The sequence below is a fragment of the Phalacrocorax carbo genome, chromosome 15, assembly GCF_963921805.1.
Source record: "Phalacrocorax carbo chromosome 15, bPhaCar2.1, whole genome shotgun sequence".
Classification (NCBI taxonomy): Eukaryota; Metazoa; Chordata; class Aves; order Suliformes; family Phalacrocoracidae; genus Phalacrocorax; species Phalacrocorax carbo.
The window spans coordinates 4,201,473-4,225,096 of NC_087527.1; the positions used below are offsets into that span (position 1 = coordinate 4,201,473).

Genomic DNA, 23,624 nt, shown 5'->3' on the forward strand with positions numbered 1-23,624 from the left:
GAACGCGGGGCGGGGGGCGGGGGGGCTGCTGCTGGGGACAGGGACACCCCGGGAGTGCCGGGGCTGTCCCTGCGGTGGCCCTGTATCCCCACCGCAGTCTCATGGGACAATATTGCCAGCAGCTGGGGTGGCGTGACATCACAGGTGTTGTCACTGCGTCATGCTCGCATCGTGACGTTGCGTGGGCAGGGCGTCATGCCAGGTGCAGTGTGGGATCTTGCACAACACCCGGGCTGGCCTGCAGTGTTACTTGCTAGCATGTGACGTCTGACACCTTGTGATGTCACGCGCAGCCCGTGGCATCACTTGCAGGAGCGTGATGTCAGGTGATGCCAGATGACACCACGGCACGGCGCGTGACGTCAGGAGCGACCTCGCGCACGGCCCGCGTGACGCCGGGCGATGACATCATGCCGCAGCGCAGCGCAGCGCAGCCCAGCCCCGCCCCGCCCCGCCCCGCCCCGCCCCGCCCCCTCCCCTCTCCTCTCCGCCTTCCGGCCCGAACGGCTCTTGCGCGACGGTCCCTAATGGCCGCAGGTCCTACCATCCCGCGGCCCGGCGGGGGGGGTGAGCGCCCAGCGCCGCGGGAGAACTGCCGTCCGAAGTGACGGCCACCGCGGTGCGGGGCAGGTCCCTGTTCTTCGCTAAGGTTGGCAACCGCCGGCGGGGCAGGCCGAGGGGAGCCCTCCGTGCGCGGCCACTCGCGGCACTCCCCGTCCGCCTGCGTGGTACGTCCCGCCGGGGCCGGGCGCCGCGTGCGCAGTGCGGGGCGGCGGCGGCGGCCGGACGTTGGGAGCGCGGAGGAGGAAGGCGAGAAAATGGCGTCGACGGGTGAGCGGGGCCGGGGGGGGGGGTGGAGAGAGTCGGGCCCGCCTGGGGCCTCCGCGGGGACCGCCTCGGCGGGAGCGGCTGAGACCGGGCCGGCCTCCTGCAACCGCCGCCCGTCAGAGGGGCTGGGGCTGTCGGTGGCGCCGCCGCCAGACAGGGGAGAGGGGCGGGAGGAGCGCCTTGGGGCCCGGCCGCGGCCCTGCCATGGCGGGGTGAGGCGAGGCGGGCCCGGCTCCCCCGGCGCTACGGGACGGGCTCCCTCCCGGCTGGGCTGCGGGCTTCGCGGCCCTGCCGGCCCCCCCCCCCCGCCTGCCCCGCTGCCCCCGGCTCCGTTCCGCCCGCCGGGCCCGGTCCCTCCGGTGCCCCTGGGGTTGCAGTGCCCGGGTTCTCCCTCCCAGGTGTTTGCCAAAGCCTTGTTTGCAACCGTGGATCCCCGGTGCTCCAGCCCCAGAAGATTCTCTGAGTTACACTCTGAATTCAGGAGACCCCTGTCCTTTCCGAAGCTTTCCTCCGTGCTTTTCTGGTGGCTATTCAGGACCGTTCCTGGTGCAAATATAATTTCGTTTAATAAAACTGGTGAAGCATCGTAGAAGGAAACGTGATTTTTACACGAGGGCTCCAGCTGGATGCGAATAGGTCAAAACTGAGACTTAGCCTCCACGGCAACATCAGCCTTAAAGTAGCCTTAAAGCCCAGCAGCCAAAAGTCGGACCTCTCCGCAAAGTGTCACAAGCTGTGTAGTGTGACATCTGGAAACGTGTTTGTGTTTTTTTTTTTTAAAGAAAAAAAGCTACTAAAGGAATATGTGCCAATGGAATTGTCAAAATGGGGTTTAAAAATACAGCCGTCTTTCCGCTTAATACATGGAAATGTTCTTCTGTGGGAGCTGCTATTTTTGGCTGCACTATTGTGCTCTTGAGCCTTGTGAAAGAGAAGGATGAAGATTAATTTCCCACTGGAAATAAAGTCTTAGAGATGGTTTTAACTGAATGAACCATAATATTTTTTTAACATTTTGGCATTAATCTAAATTCAAGCAAATTATAAGAGTGGGGGTTAACAGAGGCAAATTGCATATTCAACACCTAAATCCTACAAAGGGGAAAATGTCACGTCTGGGTAGGGCTGGGGGAAGGCTGTCAGAGGGGATGTGTGATGGGTGTTTAATTGAAGGCGGCGTGCATAGCTCCAGGCCCCAGCAGCTCCTCCCAGGTGTGGCAGGTCGCTGGGGGTCTGCCATGGAGGGATGAGGGTTGGGCAGGTCTATGTTCAGCAGTCTGGCCATTTTTTAACAGCCTGGAGGACCATGGTAACCCAAAGGAGTGCAGAAAATGAGAATTAAATGAGGAGTATGGAGGTTTTGGTGGCTGGAGGGTGAACAGGCTTTGAAAAGAGGAGGGTATAGGGCAAAATGGGGAGGATGGAGGAGCACTGGTAGGAGACAGTGGGAGAGGGAAGATGGGTGAGGGGGAATGGGCGTTAATGGTTTTTAACACTCAGGATTTAGCAGAGCCATGTGTAGACTGAAAAAAAAAAAAAGAGCAGTGACCCTGAATTTAACAAGCTAAATTTTTCAATATTAAACATGACAACTTGTAAGGAAAGCAGGAGCGGTGCCAGAGTAGTTTAACAACTTGTGCGGTGCGTCTCAGGAGTGTGGAAGCCTTTGGATAGCAGTTCAGCATCTCTTTATTGCACATGGTATTTTGATCATCTTCCTTATGTACTTGTACGGATTCCTGTGCTCTGAGGCAAGGTTGAAGGAGTTAATATCTGTCAAAAATCACTACCAGAGTCACTGAGCTTCCTTTCCTTGTCCATCAGCACGCACCCCAGGGTCTGAGCTCCGGTATCAGCGGAGGGAAGTGCGAAGGAGGAAAAGCTGTAAGCTCACGTGGAGAGGCTAGGAGGGGGAGAGGAAAGCTTTATTAGCAATGGATCCACGGCCTCAAGAAACAGAAGGTTCAGGTTTATGAAAAGAGTACTTTCAAAATAATTCCTGGTGCTCCCATCACCTTCAGTTGTGAACAAAGTGATGAAGGTGTTAAAGCAGTCCTTAAAACCTAGGCTTAACTGAAGGCTGTAGAAAGTTGTCAGCCAGGTTCCTCAAATTCATTAGTTAGTTTTCTAAGGGAGATCAGTGTACCCCGAGGCGCAGTCGTGACAGAAGCACCAAAACCTCTTCTGGCACAGGACTGTCCAGCTCTGCCTGAGAAAAGCCCTACTGATGTCCAGCTTCTGCCTCCAGCTCAGTCAGATGCCGTGGCCTGAGTGGCAGATGCAAGCAAGGTCTGCGCACATTCCTCATCCCCGTCCTTAGGACTTTTGTGGTCCTGGGAGAGCTGGAATCTGGCTGGCAAGGTCTGGTCTGAGTGATGGATTCATTGTTCACTCTAGAAGTTTGGATGGGAACTGGAGTTGCTTGGTGACTTTTGAGGGAAAGCGTACATGTAGGAGCTGTAATCATTTCAAATATAGCCCTGTAATTGCCATGCAGACGCATTTTCCATTCCTGCCAGCAGACCAGTTCAGCGTAGACTTTTCTGCTTGTATTTTCAGGATTTCAGTTCTCTGGATCAGGGTGTTGGTGTGGATCGGGCCTTTGAGGAAGGAATTACTGCTAGCTGCCCATCTCGAACCCTGCAAAGGGACAAGTGTTAGAACTTTCCAGGCATTTGTTTGTGTCCTTGAAAGTTAAATTGAAAGAGTGAAGTGTGGTGGTTTCTACAGACCCAAAAGCTTGCAACCTGGCCCTTTGAAACTGGGGAGGGCGTTTCTAAGTGTCAGCCCCAGTGTTTCCTTTGTTCCAAAAAAAAACACCCTCCTGCCAGCCCCTTTGGGTGTCATCCAAGGTGGCAGTTAAAGTAGGGTCATTTGAGATCAAAGTTGCTGCTGCTGCAAACAGCAGTAACAATGAAGGGAAGAGAGGTTTTGTTTCCTTCAAAAAGATTGAAAAAGTGCATTTACCTTACACTCTTTTGAAACTGGATTTCCAGCGGTTTATTGCGCTTCTTTCAAGCTGCAGGAGGAAATTCCAGCTGCTGTGCTCTTACACTGTTAATTTTGTTAAGCCTTTGTCAACCTTTTTTTCCTTTTTTTTTTTTCTTGTAGATTATAGTACCTATAGCCAAGCTGCAGCTCAGCAGGGGTAAGTAGCATTATGGCCTTATCCTCTCTGTTTTAAAAAGATGTAATATAAGTATATAATAATTGTGGTTTAGCCTTAACTCAGGTATGTTTGTAAATCCTATGGTTTTCCTTTAGCTTTTAGATTTTGTACTGCCATAGCATTTCAGCAGAAATAATTTGGATATGTGAAAATTGTCTTGTGATACATGTTTTGCGCAAGTCAGAAATACGGGGATGCATTATAAACATCTTTAAATTCATTTTACAGCTACAGCGCGTATGCACCTCAGCCAGCTCAAGGGTATGCACAGACCACCCAGGTAAAGCACAGGACGGTTTTATAATTGCTGCTGAATCATGTGTCTTCCAGTAAACTACATGGGGCTCTGCTGGCCGTGAAAAACGCTGAGCAGCAAAGTCAAAATCTGTCATTAAAAGTTGTCTTGTAGCTTCCCACACAGCCCGAAGTGCCTTCTTAAAGTAAAACCAACCTAAACGTCAAGGAGCCTCAACAGTCCCCTTCTTTGTTAATATATCTGAGCCTAAGGTGGTTGTTGTCAAGAGGGTTATAAAAGCCTAATTCTCAGTGTACGTTTGACACCACAGAGTAGGAGAGAAAAGCCTGAAAAAAAAAAAAGGGGGTGGGAGGAGATTGCCATTTGTAAGATTGCAGCAGTTGGTCAAAGTAGGAGCAGGGAATAGATTTTTTTTTTCATGGAGGTATTGTTGCTAAAGCCATTAATATTCTCAGTTGGCTAGACTGCAAAATGATGATGATCTTGAAGATATGAATTAAAACATGCTTACTTTTAATCGTTAGAATACAAGTTACTAAAAATGCATTTGTATACACACTCCAAGTATGTTTTCAAAGGTAAACTTTTGTCCTCAAAAAGTAGTGTAGGTTAATCTTCTCCTGCCTTTCCAGAAAGGTTTTTCAGGAGAAAATCCTGCCTCCCAAGAGTATACCTGTATTATGGAGACAAAAACGACCACGTTGTCGTGTTGGAGCCTTAGTGAAAAGTGTTAGATCAGTTAATTCTGTTTGTGGCAACAGGTTGGCTTTGGTGCTGCAGGGCTGAGCAGGAGCTACCTTCCTCTGCCTGCTCAGGTTGCCTGTGCCACGCTGCCGGCTGCTGCCTGCACTGGCCGGTCCAGGGCAGGTGAGGCTGCATGAAAACACTGCCCTCGCTCGTTCCTGTGGCAGGTTACGAAGGCCCTTTGTGAGAAATAATCAGCGTTACGGGAGGAACGCAGGTTGAGTCTTGGCCTTTGGGTAGGCTTAAGCGAAGGTAACGGTAACTTTTATTTTGAATTAGTATTTTGAGGCAGAACAATTGCAAGAACTGCTACCAAATGCGCAGGTTACAGATGTAACCAGGACAAGTGTAAGCAGACTGGCAGGTGTAAGAACAGAAGGCCTCAACAACATCCTCTGACGTGAGACTGAAGCAACTCACCAACTAAACTCAGCTGCAGGCAAATAGCTGTGGGAGGTTTGCAGTGTTTCCTGCCTCTTGATGTAGTGAGCTTCCACAGACAGTGATGTAATCAATCTGGTCAAGGCTTTTCTACTCTTGTTTAAGATCTGTGGCTTGAGTTCAGGTTGGCTGGCTGACGAGTAACACAGGCTTAGATCCCAAAAGGTGTTTAAGTTCCAGGCTCCCACAGGAGTCAGTAAATCCCTTTGAGAATCTGGATGTTAAGGCTGTCTTCATATCGCTCTTTGAACTGTAACTAGAGTTTTATCCTAAACCAAACTGCTGGCCGCACAAAGCTGTTGGAAGTTGGCTGGTGCCTGAAGCCTGAGCTGGCCGGTCTGTGGCACAGGGCTGAGGTAGCTCTTCAGCTGGTGAAACGGCAGCGCCAGCAGCTCTGCGCTAATCCAGCCACACTGTGCTGCCGATGGGATTGCCACGGCTGAGGAGTTGCTTTGCAGTGCTGTCTTCAGGATTGAGCCAGACGATGGGCAGAAGCAGTCCTTTAGTGATAGTCTAGACTTGAAAATGAGCTCCAGGGAAGGTGTGAGTTGAGAGCTGATCTCTTGCTGAATGCAGAGGCACTGGGGCGGGAGTAGCTGCAACCGGGATAATGTGGTGATGGCAAGTCCTTGGATGCCCTACTCTTATTTTTTTGAGCTGTTGCCCAGTGGACACGAATATTCAGAACTTCATTGAAACCTTAAATAGGTTTCTTCTAGTGAACACTAAAGCAGTTTTCTGCTGAAGTAACTGACTTGTTGTCCTTCATGCAGTTCTGCCCTCTGAGTAGTCCCACTCCCTGAGCTTCAGGTTAGCCCTCAGGAGGTATCTGTGAGTGTTGATGGGTGCCCAGGCGATTACGAGGAGCTGGATTCTTTCATGTCTTGCTTTATGTAGAGCAGTGGTGTGTTGTGAAAATGTAAGAGGCTGCCCCTCTGGTCCTGGCATTGAAAAACTGCGTTTGTAACTTCATTACAGATCTGAACTGAAATTTGCAGTAGCGCCCAAACTCTCACAGTAGCCTTGGCTTGACTCTGATTGCTTTCAGTACATCAGGTAACACAGATCCCCCAGTCTGTGTACATCGCTGAAACAGTCTGTGTGTGTATCTCTGCAACACCTGTGAGTCACTTCTGTTCATGAATTAAATTTGTATCATCTTTGGAGCAGACATATGGGCAACAGAGTTACGGAACCTATGGACAACCCACCGACGTCAGCTACACACAGCCCCAGACGACTGCGACGTACGGGCAGACTGCGTATGCAACATCCTACGGGCAGCCTCCTGCCGGTAAGAACCCCCGTGCCTGCAAGGTTTGGCTTATCCTGGGGAGAGAGCTGAGCTCAAGTCTGCGTTGGGGAACTCTGGCCCAAACCATGCTGAATTACTCTGGGCAGCTCTGATATGGAAGGGGCTTCCTTCCTCAAGAGCCTGATCTGAGTGAAGGGCAGTTTAAAATGATGCAAAGATGCAGGTGGGCTGAGAAGTAAACAAACATGCCCATTTAATTTTTCAGGGAACATTTTGGGTGCTGGTTCATGCAGTGGAACTAAGCGTGGCTGCAGAGTGTACTGTGCTTAGAGCAAAGCAAGCGCAAGCGGCGCGGCAGCACTCCCTGGGAGCGTGTGCTCTGGCTGCTCTTGAGAACTGGTGTCCTTCAGTTGCCTGAAAATCAAATCGGTGGAAGTGATGTATGCCTGTTCTAGTAGCATACCCTCTACTTTTTGCCTTGTGCTTCCCGCAGTAGAAGGAACCAGTACAGGTTTGACTCTCCTGCTCACTCTTGCATGGAAAATGCTGTCTCATCCTGTCTAAACTTGTGGTGTTAATGCTTTAGATGTCACTTGGTTTTAGCGCTAGAACCATCCAGCATCAGAGCGCGCACACACAGTGACAGGAAGAATTCGCTAGGCTGCAGCGCTCTTTGCCGTCTCCACATCACTGTAAAGTCTCTGAGTGGCACACTTTATGGATAAAACCCCCCGAGCCCTAATGGCAGCCATGCCAAGACGTTTCAGGTGAATCTAACTCCATTGTCCTACTGTTTCCTAAACAGTAAACAGCCTGGTTGGACACGGCTGGGTGTCCTGACCTCCACATTTGCACGTTCCATGTTGTCTTTGGATTTCCAGTGCAGACACATATATCACGTGTTCGTGAATGCGCTGTAAACGTCCAACGTGTGCTTTCTGAACCGGAGTTTTGTACATCAAAGTGTCTCAATGTCTGAAAGAAACTATTGAGACATTGTCCAGTTCTGGTACATTTGGATTGAATATTCAGGAGGCTTTGAAAAAGAAAATGGATTTTTCTCCAAGTAACACCTGGGGTGCTGTTTTCTGCCGATTCAGCCCTTGCTGAATGAGAGACGTTATAAATGTCCGTTAGAGTGGGAGCTTTCTTAAATACTTCCCAAAGCAATGGAATACCAGGGCAGACGGGCGGTGGGGTATCTGGCTACAGAAGCCACTGGGGAATGCTTCACAAGGAAGAGGTGGAGAGAAAATGTTACCCTGTAGTCTACCCAGTTATACGGCACTTTAAAATATCAAACATCTTTACAGGGATGAGGAAAATTTCTGTCCAGCAGTTAGCGCGTGTCCTGCAGAATGAGAGCCAGTACCCTTTAGCCAGTGTCACTGCAGGCTATCTACAGGTTTTTTTCCTTTTGTTTAAAAATGTATGAACATAAATTGGCAGCCAAAAGGATTTGAGGACTTCCAAAATCCCTTTCCTAGAAATGTTTGAGTCCCTTGATCTTTACTATGGACTCCAGTCCCACAAGGGCCACAGAAAGCTGCACCACTCAGGTGTTTTCTTGTCCCTTAAGAGTATATTTGCTGGAGGAATAATAATATCAGCCACCTTTTCTGCACAGTTTCTTAGCATTTGTTGGGGTTTTTTTAGGCAAAAAGCTTCTTTTTCTTTTCATCACAACAACAACAACAAAAGAAGTGGTCAAACAAAAGATCATATCAACCTTCAAGTATGATTTGCCTCAGTCTGCATGGCATTGGTCTGTGGCAGGACTGTTGATGTTACTCTCCAGGCAGAGTGCCAGGTTGTATTTATGCTTCCTACACCTGCCTCTCCTTGAGGAGCCAGAGCTGTGTAAACGAGACTGATAGTGCCTAAAGCCCATTTCCTTCTCTCAGTCTCTGCCTTTCCGTACTAAATAAAGCCTGAGGTGTTGCCTGGGGCATACGTCTTTATGCCCTAAGAGACATTGTGTTTTTACAGTTGAATCTCAGTTTATTTTTCCTAGGCATTGCCTTTTTGGAGCAGGGAAATGTCTTCAATTACTTTAAAGCAAAGTGCCTTTTTTTGTCTTAACAGCCTGTTTTTGGAGTAAGATGCCATTGTGGTTCAGGGACATTCAAATCCTGTGGAGATACACCCTCTTGGGACTCTGCAGGAATGGCAAAGGCGGTTACTCTGCATGGCCTCAGAGCCTCACACGAGGGCTTTTAGCCTGTCTGGGGACCTTTCCATCCCAAGCACTCTGCCATCCCGCCTTGCACTGACTCCAGGGCCACCGATGTGAGAGTTACTGCCCAGGCTGCGCTTCTTCCCTCGCCGGGGCTGTAGGAGAAGGTGTCTTGGAGTCACCTCATCGGTTTGTTACAGAGAAGAGGGGTTCAGGAGCCCGTGGGCTCCTCTGCAGCTCCCCGGATGCAACTGGATTAGGGGGTTAATCGGCACCATCAGATCTGTGGTCATGGTTTGCTCTTTAATCACTGCGGTGTATAAGCGTGAATTACAAGAGTATATGAAGAGCTGCATCTGTTCGGGTGTTGTTTGGGGGCAAAGGCATAATTTCAAATGTTCAAGTATGCATTTCCTTTAGGTAGCTAACTGGGAATTGCTCTCTAAAGAGACAGCCAGCCCCCACTGCTCTTTTTACCTGTGAAATTTACGGTTACATATATTTCAAGTTTCTGATGTATTTAGCATTTGAAATGAACACACCCAGAGTTGTCTTGGCTGCCACAATGATCTGTTAACCAAAACAGAGGAGAGAGAGGGTAGCCTCTGCATCCCCTTCTCCAGACCCTCACTGGTAGAAGAGACACACACCAAACAGGAGTTGGCTCTCTTTGGGCAGACAGACCCCCAGGTAGCTTTTAATACCGCTCGCATCAGAGAGGAGCCTTCAAAAACTGCTGTGAGCTGAGAGGAAGCCTGCTTATATCAGAATAAATCTCTCTGAATCCAGTATTATCAGTTGATGTTCTCTGAGGGCCAAATCCTGCAAACTTCCCCTCCAGCTGAAGAATTCCTAGACTTCAATAAGGGGTTTGCTTGCAGGCTTGGATACTTTGAGAGGAAACGGAGCCACGTAACTGGACTTCTTAAGCAGGTTATCTAAGTTGGTCTGTTACCTTCTTACCGTATCTGTTCTGCAGGCTCACCGTTTATCGTACTGACTGGTGGGGGAGGAGGGAGAAGTGATGTAATGTAAGTGCCCCCTCAAAAATACAGCTCTTTAGGATTATTTTCAGAGTACCTAAACCAAGTTGTTGAAATGAAAATTGAGACCAGCGGGATGTTAAATCACAGCCTTTTCTTTCTTTGGTACAAACCCTTCCTGCTGAGCGCGCTCGCACAAGGGAAATGCTCCACCTAGAGCTGAAGCATTAAAATTCAGGATATTTCTTTCGCTTCCCTTTTATTCTATTGACTGTGCAGAGCCAGGTGCTAGCAAACCTGCTTGCTTGCTTGATTTGAGGGGTTAGTGCTGCCAGTAACAGTACCAAGAAAGGGGACCCAGATGCGGGAGGACCGCCCTGCAGCTCTGAGTCTGGCCAGATCAGCCAAGGGCAAGGCTGTGGCTTCAGCAGCCCTTACTGCAGGCTGTACTTAGGCAAACAGCAGGCTTTTTTAGTAAGTGGTCAGGCTTCAGCCGGTTCAAATAAGGATTTCTTTAAGTTCTGGTGTCGGTGCTCTATGGAAATACTGTGGTGGCTGACATTTAAGTGTTTGGACTGTATACATTTGTCCAAGGCTTTAAAAATCAAGCTTATTTTAACGCCATTTGGCATCATCCCATTCACCCTGCTCAGCAACACTCAGAAGAGGACTTTGCTTTTCAGAGAGCTTCTCAGCAAAAAGGAATAATAATAATGAAAACTCATTTGCTAGCAATTCATGCAAATTGTTTCCTGGTGGGAGATGAGCTTGCTCTCTCGCTTTCACATTTCCAGGTGGGCAGCCCTGCGGTGTGGAAGCCAGCCTGTGGCGTTCAGCAGGAGGGTGGTAGCGTGACAAGCATGGAGGGCCCAGGGCAGGAGGAATGAGGCCTGTGGGAGCTTTTAGTCTAGCTGTTGCAGGTGACAAGAGTGGACAGGCATTTCTCCCTTTCTTGAGGATCCTGAGGCTAACCAGAAAATTCAAGATTGTCGCTTGGGATGGAAAGCTGAAGTTTGTGGGTTTTAACTAATGTGCTGTGCAAACTTCCTCCTCTCACTTCTCTTCCTCTTTACTCGCTGATTCAGAGAGCCATTGGGAAGGGTTCTGATTCTGTAGGAAGGACAGCAAGATGTGGAAGTACTGTGGTGCTTCAGGAGGGCACGCTATATCCTCCTGGAAGTATATTTGTTTTGCAAATTAGGGAATTGAAATAAAAAGCTACAGCACAATCGACCTAAAATGCTGTATAATTTGAGGGAATAGTGTGTCACAGGTGTCCTATGTTTATTAAAAATAAGAAGCGGTGGAGAAGCTGTTACCTTAATTGATTGATGTAAGCCCCCATTTCATAATTTGAAAAGCTGCTCGCAAGGTTCCTAACTGTAAAATGCCACCATGTTAATGCTGGGTTTATAGTTCACCTTTGTGACAAGCCAAATGGCCGGCTAAATTATACAGCGGTGGCTGCTGGAAGGAGTAATTTAAATTGAGCTGTTTGGGGATCTTGGATATTCTTGTAAAATTGCTCAGAAATAAATGTATGATCTCTAGGCTTTTTACCTAAAGCAAACTGAAATCCTAAGAAACGGGAATGTACATAAAATACCGGGAGCTGCCTTATTTGTGTTTTTGACCTTTCTCTTAAGTTAAAGCAAATGTAAAGTGCTTTTCTTTTGTTTCCAGAATTACTGATTTAAAATAAGACTTGGTAAATGGCTCAAAAAGACTTGTCAAGTCAGCCTGGTGCCATTTTGTGCTTTTATTTTTCAAAACAGCTGAAAGGATGGGACCGTGCTTCTTGAATCGATTGGATTTCTTTTACTTCAGGGCTAACAGAAGCTTTGTTTAGTCTTCCTGTGTTCAGAAGATGCTGCATGCCTTGGCTTGCCCTGCATGCGCTTTATTACATTAGCGGTGAGCTTTGGGAGCTGTAAACAAACAGCCCTTGGATGCTGATTGAAGGATGGATTCCAGAAAGCTCCTCAGAGCATGATTTTTGGATGGTGAGGATAGAGCTGGGGCTGTAGGCTGCGGCTTCCCAGGGCAGGGGGTTTCTCCAAGGAAGGCAAAGGGGCGGTGTCGGTTAGTTCATAATTTTTGTGTTATCTGTGATATTTTTGCAGCGGTGAAATCTGTGCTGTACCTGAGGTTTGATAAACTGTCAGCAGAAGCGCAATAGTCCGAACCATTATGAGTGAAGGCTGGCATCCTGACCTGATGAGGCTGTTGTCTGTTCTAGGTTACACCACCCCAACTGCCCCCCCAGCGTACAGTCAGCCTGTCCAGGGGTACGGCACAGCCGCCTACGATACTAACACCGCTACGGTTACCACCACCCAGGCTTCCTACGCAGCACCATCCGCTTACGGCACTCAGCCCACCTACCCAGCCTACGGGCAGCAGCCAGCAGCATCCGCTCCCGCAAGGTAACGTCTGGTTCCTCTCCTCCCCCTAAGGCCATGTTTGCTCTGCTGTTGGGGGGAGCCCCCGCATGCTGCCAGCTGAACTGGGGCCCACTGGTTTTGCTTACACCTTGTCTCTGACTGTTGCGCTTGAGCTTTGCTCTCGTTGCGTCCAATCCCATCGTGTTTCAGGGCTGGGGGAAGCCGCGTAGGTAGGTTCTGCTCTGGCATGGTGAGTCAGCGCTGCTGGGAGATGAGGAGAGCAACCAAGCAGCAAAAATGGGCTCTTGACTCACAAAGTAGAACAGAAAACAGACCAGCCTGAGCTGAGCTTGAGTCACAGGGTCAGGCAGGATACTGTTACGTACTGTGACTTCTGGAGTGGATGCACATGCTGTAGACAACTTCCTTTTTAAATCACTTGTGTCTGGGCACTGTCAATAGTATATTTAGTTTAATTGTTTGCTCAGGATATGAAAGATTTAGATAATGGAAACTGGTTTAGCACTGAGTAAAAACTGCCTTATTCGTTCACCTGATGTTTGTAGCAACCACTCCAGTAAGGAGAGGCAGAGCTTGGCACAGCTCTGTCTGTGTCTGTCAGATTACACTTGTAAGTATGAATCCTGACATCATTTAAAATCTCTTTTTTCCCAGCTTGTACAACAAAAGTAGCTTAACTCTTTACTCCGCCCTGGTAAACAGTTAGAGATTACCGACAGTATGGGGCAAATATAAAAAAAGGGGACATGCGAGTCACTTGCAAAAGGGTTCTCCTTATTTTCAGGCATTGAGAGTTAGTACTAAACACAGAATCATAAAATCATTTGGGTTGGAAGGGACCTTTAAAGGTCATCTAGTCCAACCCCCAACATCCTTTCGCTTTCATCGGATAACGTATGTGGGGCAATATCTGCTCACACTGGATTCTAAACCAAACAATGGTGCATTTAACTGACAACGTTTCTGGCTGCTTTTGTGCCGATTGTTGCCAAGCGTTGTGCAAAACCAGCTTGAGCGGAGGGGCAGTGCTGCTGACCGCTCTCCTGGCCGTTTCACATCTGCAGCTCAATTCTAGAGCCAAAGTCTAAATCCCTCGCCTTTGCTTTCGTAACAGCAGTTGGTGAACAGAAGCTGTGGTACTCCATGCTCTCTGTTCAGGATGCTGCCCGGGCCTTTCCTGTGGCAGGAGAGTGTGCAAATGCCCGGTCAGCGGGTGCTAAAATGTTTAGTGTGCAATGAGCATGTATTAGCTGCTGCCAAAGTGACTTGACTCCAATGCGATGCCAGCTCATAATGTTACTCAAAGCAATAGGTAGTGCCGTTCTGTTTTGGGGTGGGATCTGAGTGCCTTCGCTGCTACCCGAGGTGGGAGTTTGTACCAATATTTCCTTCTTGTTTGATATTGCTCCGTAGACCCCAGGATGGCAGCAAACCAGCAGAGACCAGCCAGCCGCAGTCCAGTACGACAGGCTACAGCCAGCCCAGCCTAGGGTATGGACAGAGCAACTACAGCTATCCTCAGGTGCCTGCCAGCTACCCGATGCAGCCAGTCACTGCGCCTCCCTCCTATCCTCCTACCAGGTAACTCTTGCAGTGGGCTAAGCCTTGTGCAGCTGGCCTGGGAGCTGCCAGGTTAGCTTGAGCAAAAGGGATTTTCTCAAGGGATTTTCAATGGACAGATATAAAAGGAGGTTTGATGTCCTGGGAGGAGTGAGGTGTGGTTCTTGTTGGTGTACTTCTTGTTGTAAGGAAGATGCGGCTGTGACTGAGTGCATAAGTGTCTCTGTGCACATGCCTGCACAAGGTGTAACGATGACAAATGTTTTTACGACATTTCCTAGACACGGAGTGTGTTACAGTGACCTTTTGCTGCCTCCTTACACATGGCTTTGACAAGGGGCTCACCTCTTCCCCTCAGATGTCTTTAATATGCTGATGCTGACTTCTACAGTGTATGTTTTGAAATTCTCAAAGCCTGAGATGCGTGAGAGGTGGCTGTTTTATTATCCATCAGCTGAAAATATTTCAGTGCCAAGGCAGAAAGGGAGACCATAACTTGCATTGCCACTGATTCTTGCCCTGGCACTTCTTTCTGCCTCTTTCGAGAGGTATGAATAAATTGTGAACAGTCGGATGGATTTTGCTTTTAGCAGCCTACCAGCTTTATTTTGTCTCCTGCCAGCAGACTAGCCTCCACAGGATGACTTCACCTTTTTAAATGGTTTCCAACAGTACATCTTATAATTGCATTACCTTCTTGCGTGAGCCACTTCTGCAGCCTAATGTGCATTGCTGGTGAATTGGCTCGTCTTTCCACCTTCTCAACGCTTTTGTCTTCCAGCTATTCCTCCACGCAGCCAAGCAGTTACGATCAGAGCACTTACTCCCAGCAGAGCACCTACGGGCAACAGAGCACCTACGGACAACAGACTAGCTATGGCCAGCAAAGCAGCTATGGGCAGCAGCCGCCGCCGACCAGTTACCCACCCCAGACCGGATCCTACAGCCAGGCCCCAAGCCAGTACAGCCAGCAGAGCAGCAGCTACGGCCAACAGAGTGAGTGTGCTTAGCAGAGCTGTGTGGTCGTGGAGGAAAGGGTCAGTCTCCCTGGCCTTGCAGGGTGGGCTGTCTCTGAAGGAGGCTTAGCATTACTTTGGGTCTAAAGCCTGCAGCTGAGTTGAAGGGAGAGCCTACCGTAGCTGGGTTTTGCCCTTTCTCGCTGGAAAATGGCTTGCCTGGTGCAGTGGCAAATCATGATACTCCTCTCAGCACGGTGAAGGTGGCCAGGTGGTTGAAAAGCACAGAAGCACAAAATACTGCTGAGGGTGGAGTGGGCAAGGCTTGGTGTAAACAATTCTCTTCGGCGAGGTGGCAGTTCCCGTTCCATACTGGTAGGGCCTAGGGTAAAGCTCAGTCCTGCAAATGGAAAGCGGTGTGCCTCTCCCTCGATTAACGCTGTTGCTGCAAGTGCTGTAGCAAGTGATCGGTGCTGAAGGCAGGTAAAAGGGCTTAAAAAGGGAACAGGCAGCTTCAACCCACTCTCACCTGCAGCTCCCTAATACATTTGTTACAAACTTCCCTCAGGCTCATTCCGTCAGGACCATCCTAGCAGCATGAACGTATATGGACAGGAATCCGGAGGCTTTTCAGGCCCGGGAGAGAACCGGAATATGAGCGGCCCTGATAGCCGGGGCAGGGGAAGAGGGGGATATGATCGTGGAGGCATGAGCAGAGGTGGGCGGGGAGGAGGACGCGGTGGAATGGGGTAAGAGCAAATCTTTTCTCCTTTTATCTAATTCTGTTTCACCCGTAGGATTTGAAATGGAAAGAAGGGACTGAAAGGTTGGCATTCCCAACGGTACTTCCATGGAGAACGTATCTGTAGCTGCATTGCTTCTAATCCATGGAAATGTTATCCTAGGGGAAATAGGAGCAGGACCTGTTTGATTTTTTTTGTCCTGCAGCTGGTTGGGCCCCGGGGGGAATTAGGGGTGTTGCTAAACCCAGAACTTTCAGCTCCCTTCGTGGTCGTGCAGAGGTGAAATCCTCTGTGGGGTTTAACAGTAACTCTGGATCGAACACACACAAACCTTCCGCCAGGTCCAGGAGTCACTCCCTGTGCCTCAGTAGTGGGGATCTTGACAGCTCAGGTATGTACAAGGCAGAAGCCTCTTGTCAGCCCCGTGTTACACCGTCAGCCTCTCCACCTTAGCGGTAGCACATGGAGCTACCTGCGTAAGAGTGTGCCGGGGGGGGGGCAGATTGCTGCTGTTAAGCCATGACTCTGAGTGGCCAGAACACTTAGAGCGTGGTTGGAGTGTGAAGAAAGACCCCAAGAAAGGACAGAGATCCGGCTTGACTCCCAGGACTGCTCCCCCTCGGAGCTTTCAGGTGGTCTAAATCAGTTTGGCCATGTTTGATGGCAAAATCTGGTTTGGTAAACCGATGCCGTCAAGTCCGCAGCGTGTCTCCCTGTCCGTGATGTTTGTTTTGCTAGAGGTGAGGAAGGAGGACTAATCCCAAAGGCTCCTAAGAGAAGGAAAAACGTAGCTTTGTGTGTGTTCCATCCCTTCACACCGTCGCTCAGAGCTATGCAGAGTGTCCCTAGGTGCACACCGGAGATGTGGCAGGGGATGCGCAGTGCTAGCCCCAGTGCTTGGCGGGGCAGCCGGCATCGCAGCTTCTCCTCGATAGACAACTTCTGAAGGTGTTTCACAACCTGGTGGCAACCAGGGTTTGGCAAGTGATAGTCCCATTCTGCATAGCTCTGTCGAAATAAATTGAAGTGGCATGAAATCTTTATCGGAGAAATACAACCACTGGTGTGTGGAAACAGAAGAAAAAGACTGGCTTGCGTGGGAACACATCTGGCTTGAATTGGCTCAAGAGGAACAGAGTTCCGTGGTTCTGCATAAAGATTTCACCCATGATGTATTTATCGCTAATGGTTTAAAGTAGATGTAGACACTTGAAACGTCTATCATCACATCTTAAAATTTCTAGCCCCTTCGGAGCTTTTCATGCAAAAGATGTCATCTGTCTCTGATTGCACACCCTAATCCGAGTTTAAATTGCGTGCATAGCAATGTCCACCTGACTAGACCATTACAAAGGGTCCCCTGCTTTATGGACGTAGACTTTCTGCTGTCCATAGAAAAGGTGGCCTTCCTATGAGCGCCAAGGGGCAGGTAGGGGAACTCGGCCCTTCTTATCATGCTGTGGTGATGGATTTCAGTGTCTCCGGCAGGTAAGGAGCTCGATGTTATTAACGTGCCCTTTTTCATTGACTCAATTATTTTATATTTTCATTGGCTGTTAAACATGGAAACTTTTTAACATGCTTTGTCGCATTTATATGCTACAGGTTACAAAGTGAGAGCCTTGTATACACTTCAATACTTAAAAAGTACCCGTACTCAGTTCTCAGCCGGCAGCATAATGAAAAGTGGGACTAGACACGGTGTCCATATGGAGAGGAAAAATATACATAGAATATTTTTAACCAAATGTATTCATTGTATAAATGGAATCCTTCTGTAACTTTGGTAACTGCATACTTGTTGTTTGGTAATAAAACCAGAGGAGGTATACTACTTTAGAATTGTGTAACGTTAAAAAGTGTAAACGTATGTGTTTGAAAAGAGAGACATTACGTAAATGGTGTGTACTTTAACAAAAGGAGGCAAAGCTGCATGCAACAGCTTGAAACTGTGTATTGACGACTTTCTTTTTTCCGGTATTAGAGGTGCAATACTTGCTAGAAAATAGGCGGTGCTCTCCCTCCTCTGCTCGTCTCCTTCCAAACAGCTTTTTGGCTCTCCAAAAAGAGCAAGAAACATCAAAATCCTTTTCAGGTGGCATTTTCCTAATTAACCAGCGCTTGAAAGCAGTCTTAGCTGAAGGCTTCAGCCAAAGCTTTTGACAAAAGCTGTGGCCGTGAGTTTGCATTGGTGTGCGCTGAAATCTTCCGTTCTGGTCTGTGTCCACAAAGCTGCACCCCAGGCCTTCGAGCCCCCACTGTATTCTGTAAGTTCTCCCTCCACAGAGACTTGTTAAATTCAGTAGTGACCTGAATGTATGGCTTTATACCGAGGTTTTTAGCGGAAATGTCATCTGAACTCTGTTGTAGGTATCGCGTATGGTTGTCTCCTACCTTTTTAACTGTTAATGTCAGGGACCTGCGGGCTCGTTTCGCTCTCATGCTGCGAGAGGCTGAGGGTGCACCTTTGTGTACACACAGAGGGGAGGGAGTTGACCAGTAAACGACCTCACGATTTCTCTGAAGCAAAAGCCCAATTTATAACGCTCGAAAACACTTCTTTTGCCAAGTATTGCACTGATAATACCCGTACAAGTAACGCAAGGGTACCGACAGCAAAGTGGTGTCTAAAACCAGACAAGCGAGGTTGCGTATATGTAAAGGAAATTTGAGCGAGCTGCCCTGAAGAAAGGCATAGTGCCGAGATGAGAGAGAGAGAGACAGATGCATTGTTTGGAGATGTTTAGCCAGTGCCCTTCTTCCCAGTGAGCCGCAGAGGCTCAGAGCGGTACTGGCTTTGTAAAGGGAAAGGCCTTCATTTCTTCGTTTATCCCCCCAGCAGCGCTGGAGAGCGAGGTGGCTTCAATAAGCCTGGTGGTAAGTTTTTGAGCATTACAATGGATAGTGTTAAAAAAAAAAAAAAATTGCAGTCAGTATTTAGAACAAAGTGTAATTTTTATTAGTTTAAGTGGTTAAAATGACATATGCAAACAAGACTGTAATGGGTACTGCCGGCAATGCCTAGGGGTATGCGGTTACAGGACACAGGGTAACTTGGAAGAATTGAGCAACCACTTCTGTAATTTGGGGAAAATAAATGGTTTGGATTTAATAAATTTTTTGTAAAGTAACTTTATTAATGAACGTAAAATTGATTGGCCTGGTAAAGCATTAAAAAAAAAACAACCAACGTGTAATAGTGGTTAATGGTTTGAAAGGCTGCTAAAAATAGCAAACCGATCACCAAGTAAAAGGTGCATTGCTGATGTTTTTGCAATGCAGGTCAATTTGAGTTTAACCGGCACCACGAATGGTGGTTATAAGTAGATAGTATTTTGTGTGTCGGTTCTTCAGCCTGCAAGGCGTGCACTAACACAATTTCTTATGATTCTTTCCCGACTGGCAGGACACATGGAAGAAGGACCGGACCTTGATTTAGGTAATTGCCAATAACTGCTCAGGCTCTCTCCTGGGCTCACAAAATTGGGGCTTCGGTGCTAGTTCTCTGCTCTGGACGAGGGCTGTGGCCGTGGGAGCTGTAGCCGCACGGAGTGCCCTTCTGCCGGAGCACGAAGGTGCTCTGCCATTTGGAGGCTCTTTCTGGCCATTTCATTTGTTTCTTGATTCCCCATTCATTCGTCAGAACAGCTGGACTGGTGGAAAACCGCACGTGTTTGTGAGACTCTTGCCCTTCTCCACAGGAGCTAGGGGGGATTTGGGGGGAGCTGGTTGGATCTGCGGCTGGTCGCTTCAGCTGAAAGCTCGTTTCAGGCAGTCTTAGCCTGGAGCTTGTATGGGCTGCTCCAGTAGCCTCCTCCTGTGCCACCCCTGGCCTGTCGCCATGCGGCTCTTTCCTTCCTGCTGCACAGGCGTGTCTGGAAGTTATGCGTCAGCCTTCCAGGATCGGCACTTTGCTGCGGAAAGGAGAGCTGGGGGGGGTGGGTGTCCGTGTGCAGTAGCCCAAAGGACACAATGGTCCTCCTTGCATCTCATCTCAGATGTCTCCTGTTGTAACCAAGCAGTTTAACCGTGGGGTTCTCCTCGTGCTGGGTGTCTGGCCGTGGCAGGAGAAGCAGCTGGCCGGAGGCAGGCCAGCTCGGCAGCAGCTGAGCCCAGACCTTCCTGCCTTTGTGCAGGAGGTGGCAGAGCCTCCCTGCTCTCAGTGCCTGGGTTTTCGGGTCACTTTGTAAATGCGCTCATTGAGAGCGAAGCCACAGCTGGCTGAGGGGATGACGTGATGAAAAGTTAGTCGGATGTGTTGTATCGCTGCCTTTCGTCTCCCTGCAATGACACCGTGAATTATCTCCTAGGCCCACCTATGGACCCAGATGAGGACTCGGACAACAGTTCAGTTTATGTGCAGGGACTCAATGATAATGTGACCCTGGAGGATCTAACAGATTTCTTCAAACAGTGCGGTGTTGTCAAGGTGAGAAGGAGTGCGTGTGCGCAGGTGGGCCTCCAGCTGGTAGGGCGCAGGGGAAGGGGATTGCCCACCTCCTCCCTGCCGCACATTGCTCCTCTCCGCTCAGCCTTTCATTTCCTGGAGCTGGTAGGTCTCTGGCTGGTTGGGCAGTAGGATGACCGCAGCCCGGCGCTGACCCGTAGCTCAGGCTTTCCCAAAGGACCTTTGCAGGTTTTGTCCCTCAACAGCACAATTAGACTTGCAGAAGCACCGGTGCTTACAGCGTGGAGGAAGGGGTGCCTCTGTGGATGTGCTGCTGGTGGGGCGTGTGACAGCGTGAGGGGTCAGGGTGGTGGTGGGGAGAGCAGAGGAGGATGTGGCGAGGCTGCAGCCTGTTTTTTGCCTGGCAAGGTGCACACAGGAGGGACCTGTCAGGCCAGGCAGCGCTGTTCTGGGCTGGTTCCTTCATTTGTTGGGTTGTCTGGGCAGTAGCTGCCCCCCACAGTAAGCCAGAGGGGCCCTTTCTTCTGCCACGGAGTTGCCAAAATGAGGCTCGGTTGTCTCAAGTTAAAAGCAGAGCAGAGGAGAGTAAATCCCCGGTCAGCTTATGGGGAGACGTGACATTTTGCTGTCCTAGATGAACAAGAGGACTGGGCAGCCTATGATAAACCTCTACATCGACAAAGAAACCGGCAAACCTAAAGGAGATGCCACGGTATCTTATGATGACCCATCTACCGCCAAAACAGCTGTTGAATGGTTTGATGGTGAGTATGCGGGGGGTCTTTTAGGATGGAATCGCGTTATTCTTGATTTCAGAACTAAATTCTTGTCTGAGAGAAGTCAGTCGGCATTTCTGTCCTCGGCGCGTGGAGGATTGTCATTGTTCCAGGCTAGCTCTAGGCAGTCAAGCCTTTGCCTCAGAGGTTCCTGGTTTTAACAAGAACAGATGAGTGTGGTGCTTGGGTTGTGGTTGCCCTCAGCTGCCCAGGCCCCTCTCACCTGTGGTCTCCTGTAGTGGGAGCTTACCTCAGTCCCACGAGTGGAATTTTGCCCTTCTGCTGTATTTGACGCTTGGGTTAAACCTCCCCTGTGATTAATGGCTCGGTGCAGCTGTGTATCCTTTGGAAGGCTGTGTGTGATCCTAGAGTCCAGTGGATGCTCACAGCCCAAAGTGACGCTCTTGCCCATGTGTTCCTCCTAGGGAAGGATTTCCAGGGGAGCAAGCTCAAGGTTACCCTCGCGCGGAAAAAGGGCCCGATGAACAGCATGCGAGGGGGGATGCCCCCACGCGAGCAGCGGGGAATGCCTCCCCCGCTCCGCGGAGGTAATGTCCAGCCCCCCAAAAGGGCACGGCCAGGGCTGTGGCGCCTGCCGAGCCGCACCCCGTCCTCCAGCTGGTGGCTGGTGCCTCCTGGCATTAACGGAGCCTTCCTTACAGGTCCAGGGGGGCCCGGAGGCCCAGGGGGACCTGGCGGCCCGAGCGGCCCCATGGGCCGGGTGGGAGGCAGAGGTGGAGACAGAGGTGGCTTCTCCTCGAGAGGACCACGGGGATCTAGGGGAAACCCCTCCGGCGGGAGCGTCCAGCACCGAGCTGGCGACTGGCAGTGTCCCAATCCGTAAGTATCCCGTGCTGCCGGCAGCTTCGCACCTCACGGCAGCTCCACGTGAGCCTGGCACCTCTGTGGTCCCTCCCGCCTGGTGACGACAGCCCTCTCTCGCCTCAGAGCGCCAGGGGGCCCTTTTGTCCAAGGTGCTGGCCAGGAGAAACAGGCCTTTCTTAAAAGAACTTGCTGGGCCTTCCGGGGAAGTTCCTTTCTCCCATCCAGAGCAGGGAGGGAGGGCTGGTGTCGCTGCCAGGGAGCTGCAGCTGAAGGACCATCCCAGCTGATGTGCTCCGGGTCCTGCTGACCCGCCTTCATGTCTCCTCTCCCTGCGCTCTCTTAACGGCCAGGCAGCGCTTCTGAGGGTTGCTTAGCCAGGAATGCCTTCCTGGCCTCTCCTAACTGGTGTTTTTACCCAGGGGATGCGGAAACCAGAACTTTGCCTGGAGAACAGAGTGCAACCAGTGCAAGGCTCCTAAACCAGAAGGGTTTCTTCCACCCCCTTTCCCCCCTCCAGGTATGTGGGTGGTAGAGTTGACAGCGGGACGGGAAGTACCTGGCTTTCTGCCCCAAGCCTGGTTCAGGGCTGCTCCGGGAGCGGCACTTTCCAGCCCCAAGAGTTCCTGGGGCTTCATACCTCCTTGAACTGCAACGTGGAGGCTGGGACGACTCTGCCCTCTGTTCCTCCGGTGCTTTCCAGCTCTCCCCGAGCTGCCAAGGCGCTTCCTTGGGGCTGTCTTCAGCACTTTGCTTCCCCGAAGCGCCGCTGTCACCTCGTTAGGTAGAGCCCTCTTAATGAGCCCTGGCTCTTGAGGGGAAGCTGGGTGAGGCGTCCCTGCTGTGCTCCCCTGCAGAGTCAGTTGCCCTCAGGGTTCCCAACCGCTCCCAGACCTCCTGTTTTTAGTGACTGAGCTGGATGTGCCGGGTTCATCGGGACAGGGTTTTGAGAGGCCGGAGGAGCATCGGAGCAGGCTGGCTCTGTTCTCAGGATGCTCCGAGAGTCTTCTCCTCTCTCCCAGGCGGAGACCGCAGCAGAGGCGGCCCCGGGGGGATGCGAGGTGGGCGAGGAGGTGGCCTCATGGACCGTGGGGGACCCGGCGGCATGTTCAGAGGTGGCCGTGGCGGAGACAGAGGTGGATTCAGAGGAGGCCGGGGTATGGATCGAGGTGGCTACGGAGGAGGCGGACGGCGAGGAGGAGGAGGACCCGGGGGTCCCCCAGGACCCCTGATGGAGCAGATGGGAGGCGGAGGCAGAGGTGGACGGCGCGGAGGACCGGGAAAGATGGACAAGTACGGCCAGAGAGCGGGTGGGGGGGCCGAGGCTCTGCTGGGGAGGGGGCAAACCCTGATGGGCGAGCCGGAGGCACTTCGGTCACGGGGGTGGGGTGGCACCGGGGCCCCACTCCTTCCCCCTGTCACCCAGGTTGGGAGTAGGTGCAGGGGTGCAGGGGTGCAGGAGCATGTGGGGAGGGGGGCGAGGAGCCTTCCCTGTCTGGGGGGGGACCCTGGGGTGTGGTGACTGACCCAGCCTCTCCCTCCCTTCGCAGGGGTGAGCACCGCCAGGAGCGCAGAGACCGGCCCTACTAGGGATGGACCCCGCAGAGCTGCATTTACTACCAGATTTATTTTTTAAACCAGAAAATGTTTTAAATTTATAATTCCATATTTATAATGTTGGCCACAACATTATGATTATTCCTTGTCTGTACTTTAGTATTTTTCACCGTTTGTGGAGAAACATTAAAACCAAGTTCAACGGTCGCGTGATGAGTTATCTTTTTTTTTTTTTTTCCTTTTGCCCCCCCCCCACCCCCTACAAACGGTTGTTTAACAAAAAACGAACCCATGGCCCCCCCGGCTCGTGAGCATGCTGCGTGCGGATCCGGGGCGGCGGCGGACTGTAACCGTGTTCGTGCTTGTGATTGTTTTTTTTTTTTGTTGTTGTTTGTTTTGTTTTTTTCTCTTTTTTAAATAAAATTCCCGATGTTTAGAACCGAACCACTTCTGGCCTCTCTTGAGCTGGGGGTGGGCGGGGAGGGCCGGGGTCGAGCCCACACTTTCAGGGGTCCCCCCCCACAGCCCCGCAGGGCTCCGGCTGG

The 23,624-nt window shown here is 50.4% G+C and overlaps 1 protein-coding gene across 3 annotated transcripts; it reads left to right on the top strand.

The window, feature by feature from the left end:
* Positions 1-485: 485 nt before the first annotated feature.
* On the top strand, positions 486-23,286 carry EWSR1 (EWS RNA binding protein 1). 3 transcript variants are annotated; one of them, XM_064466720.1, is made up of 17 exons: positions 490-831; positions 3,940-3,976; positions 4,226-4,277; positions 6,609-6,732; positions 12,092-12,278; positions 13,671-13,838; positions 14,599-14,813; positions 15,342-15,522; positions 18,356-18,393; positions 18,923-18,955; positions 19,827-19,945; positions 20,559-20,688; positions 21,126-21,248; positions 21,363-21,540; positions 21,945-22,042; positions 22,545-22,815; positions 23,073-23,286. In XM_064466720.1, the coding sequence occupies exons 1-17, from the start codon at positions 819-821 to the stop codon at positions 23,110-23,112; spliced, it is 2,007 nt and encodes a 668-aa protein (XP_064322790.1). In that variant the 5' UTR covers positions 490-818; the 3' UTR covers positions 23,113-23,286. The 3 variants fall into 3 exon arrangements, with proteins under 3 accessions (XP_064322792.1, XP_064322790.1, XP_064322791.1); XM_064466721.1 differs by having other exon boundaries at positions 18,359-18,393; XM_064466722.1 differs by lacking the exons at positions 18,356-18,393; positions 18,923-18,955; positions 19,827-19,945; ... (4 more) ...; positions 22,545-22,815; positions 23,073-23,286 and adding an exon at positions 17,122-17,470 and having other exon boundaries at positions 486-831.
* Positions 23,287-23,624: the final 338 nt, after the last annotated feature.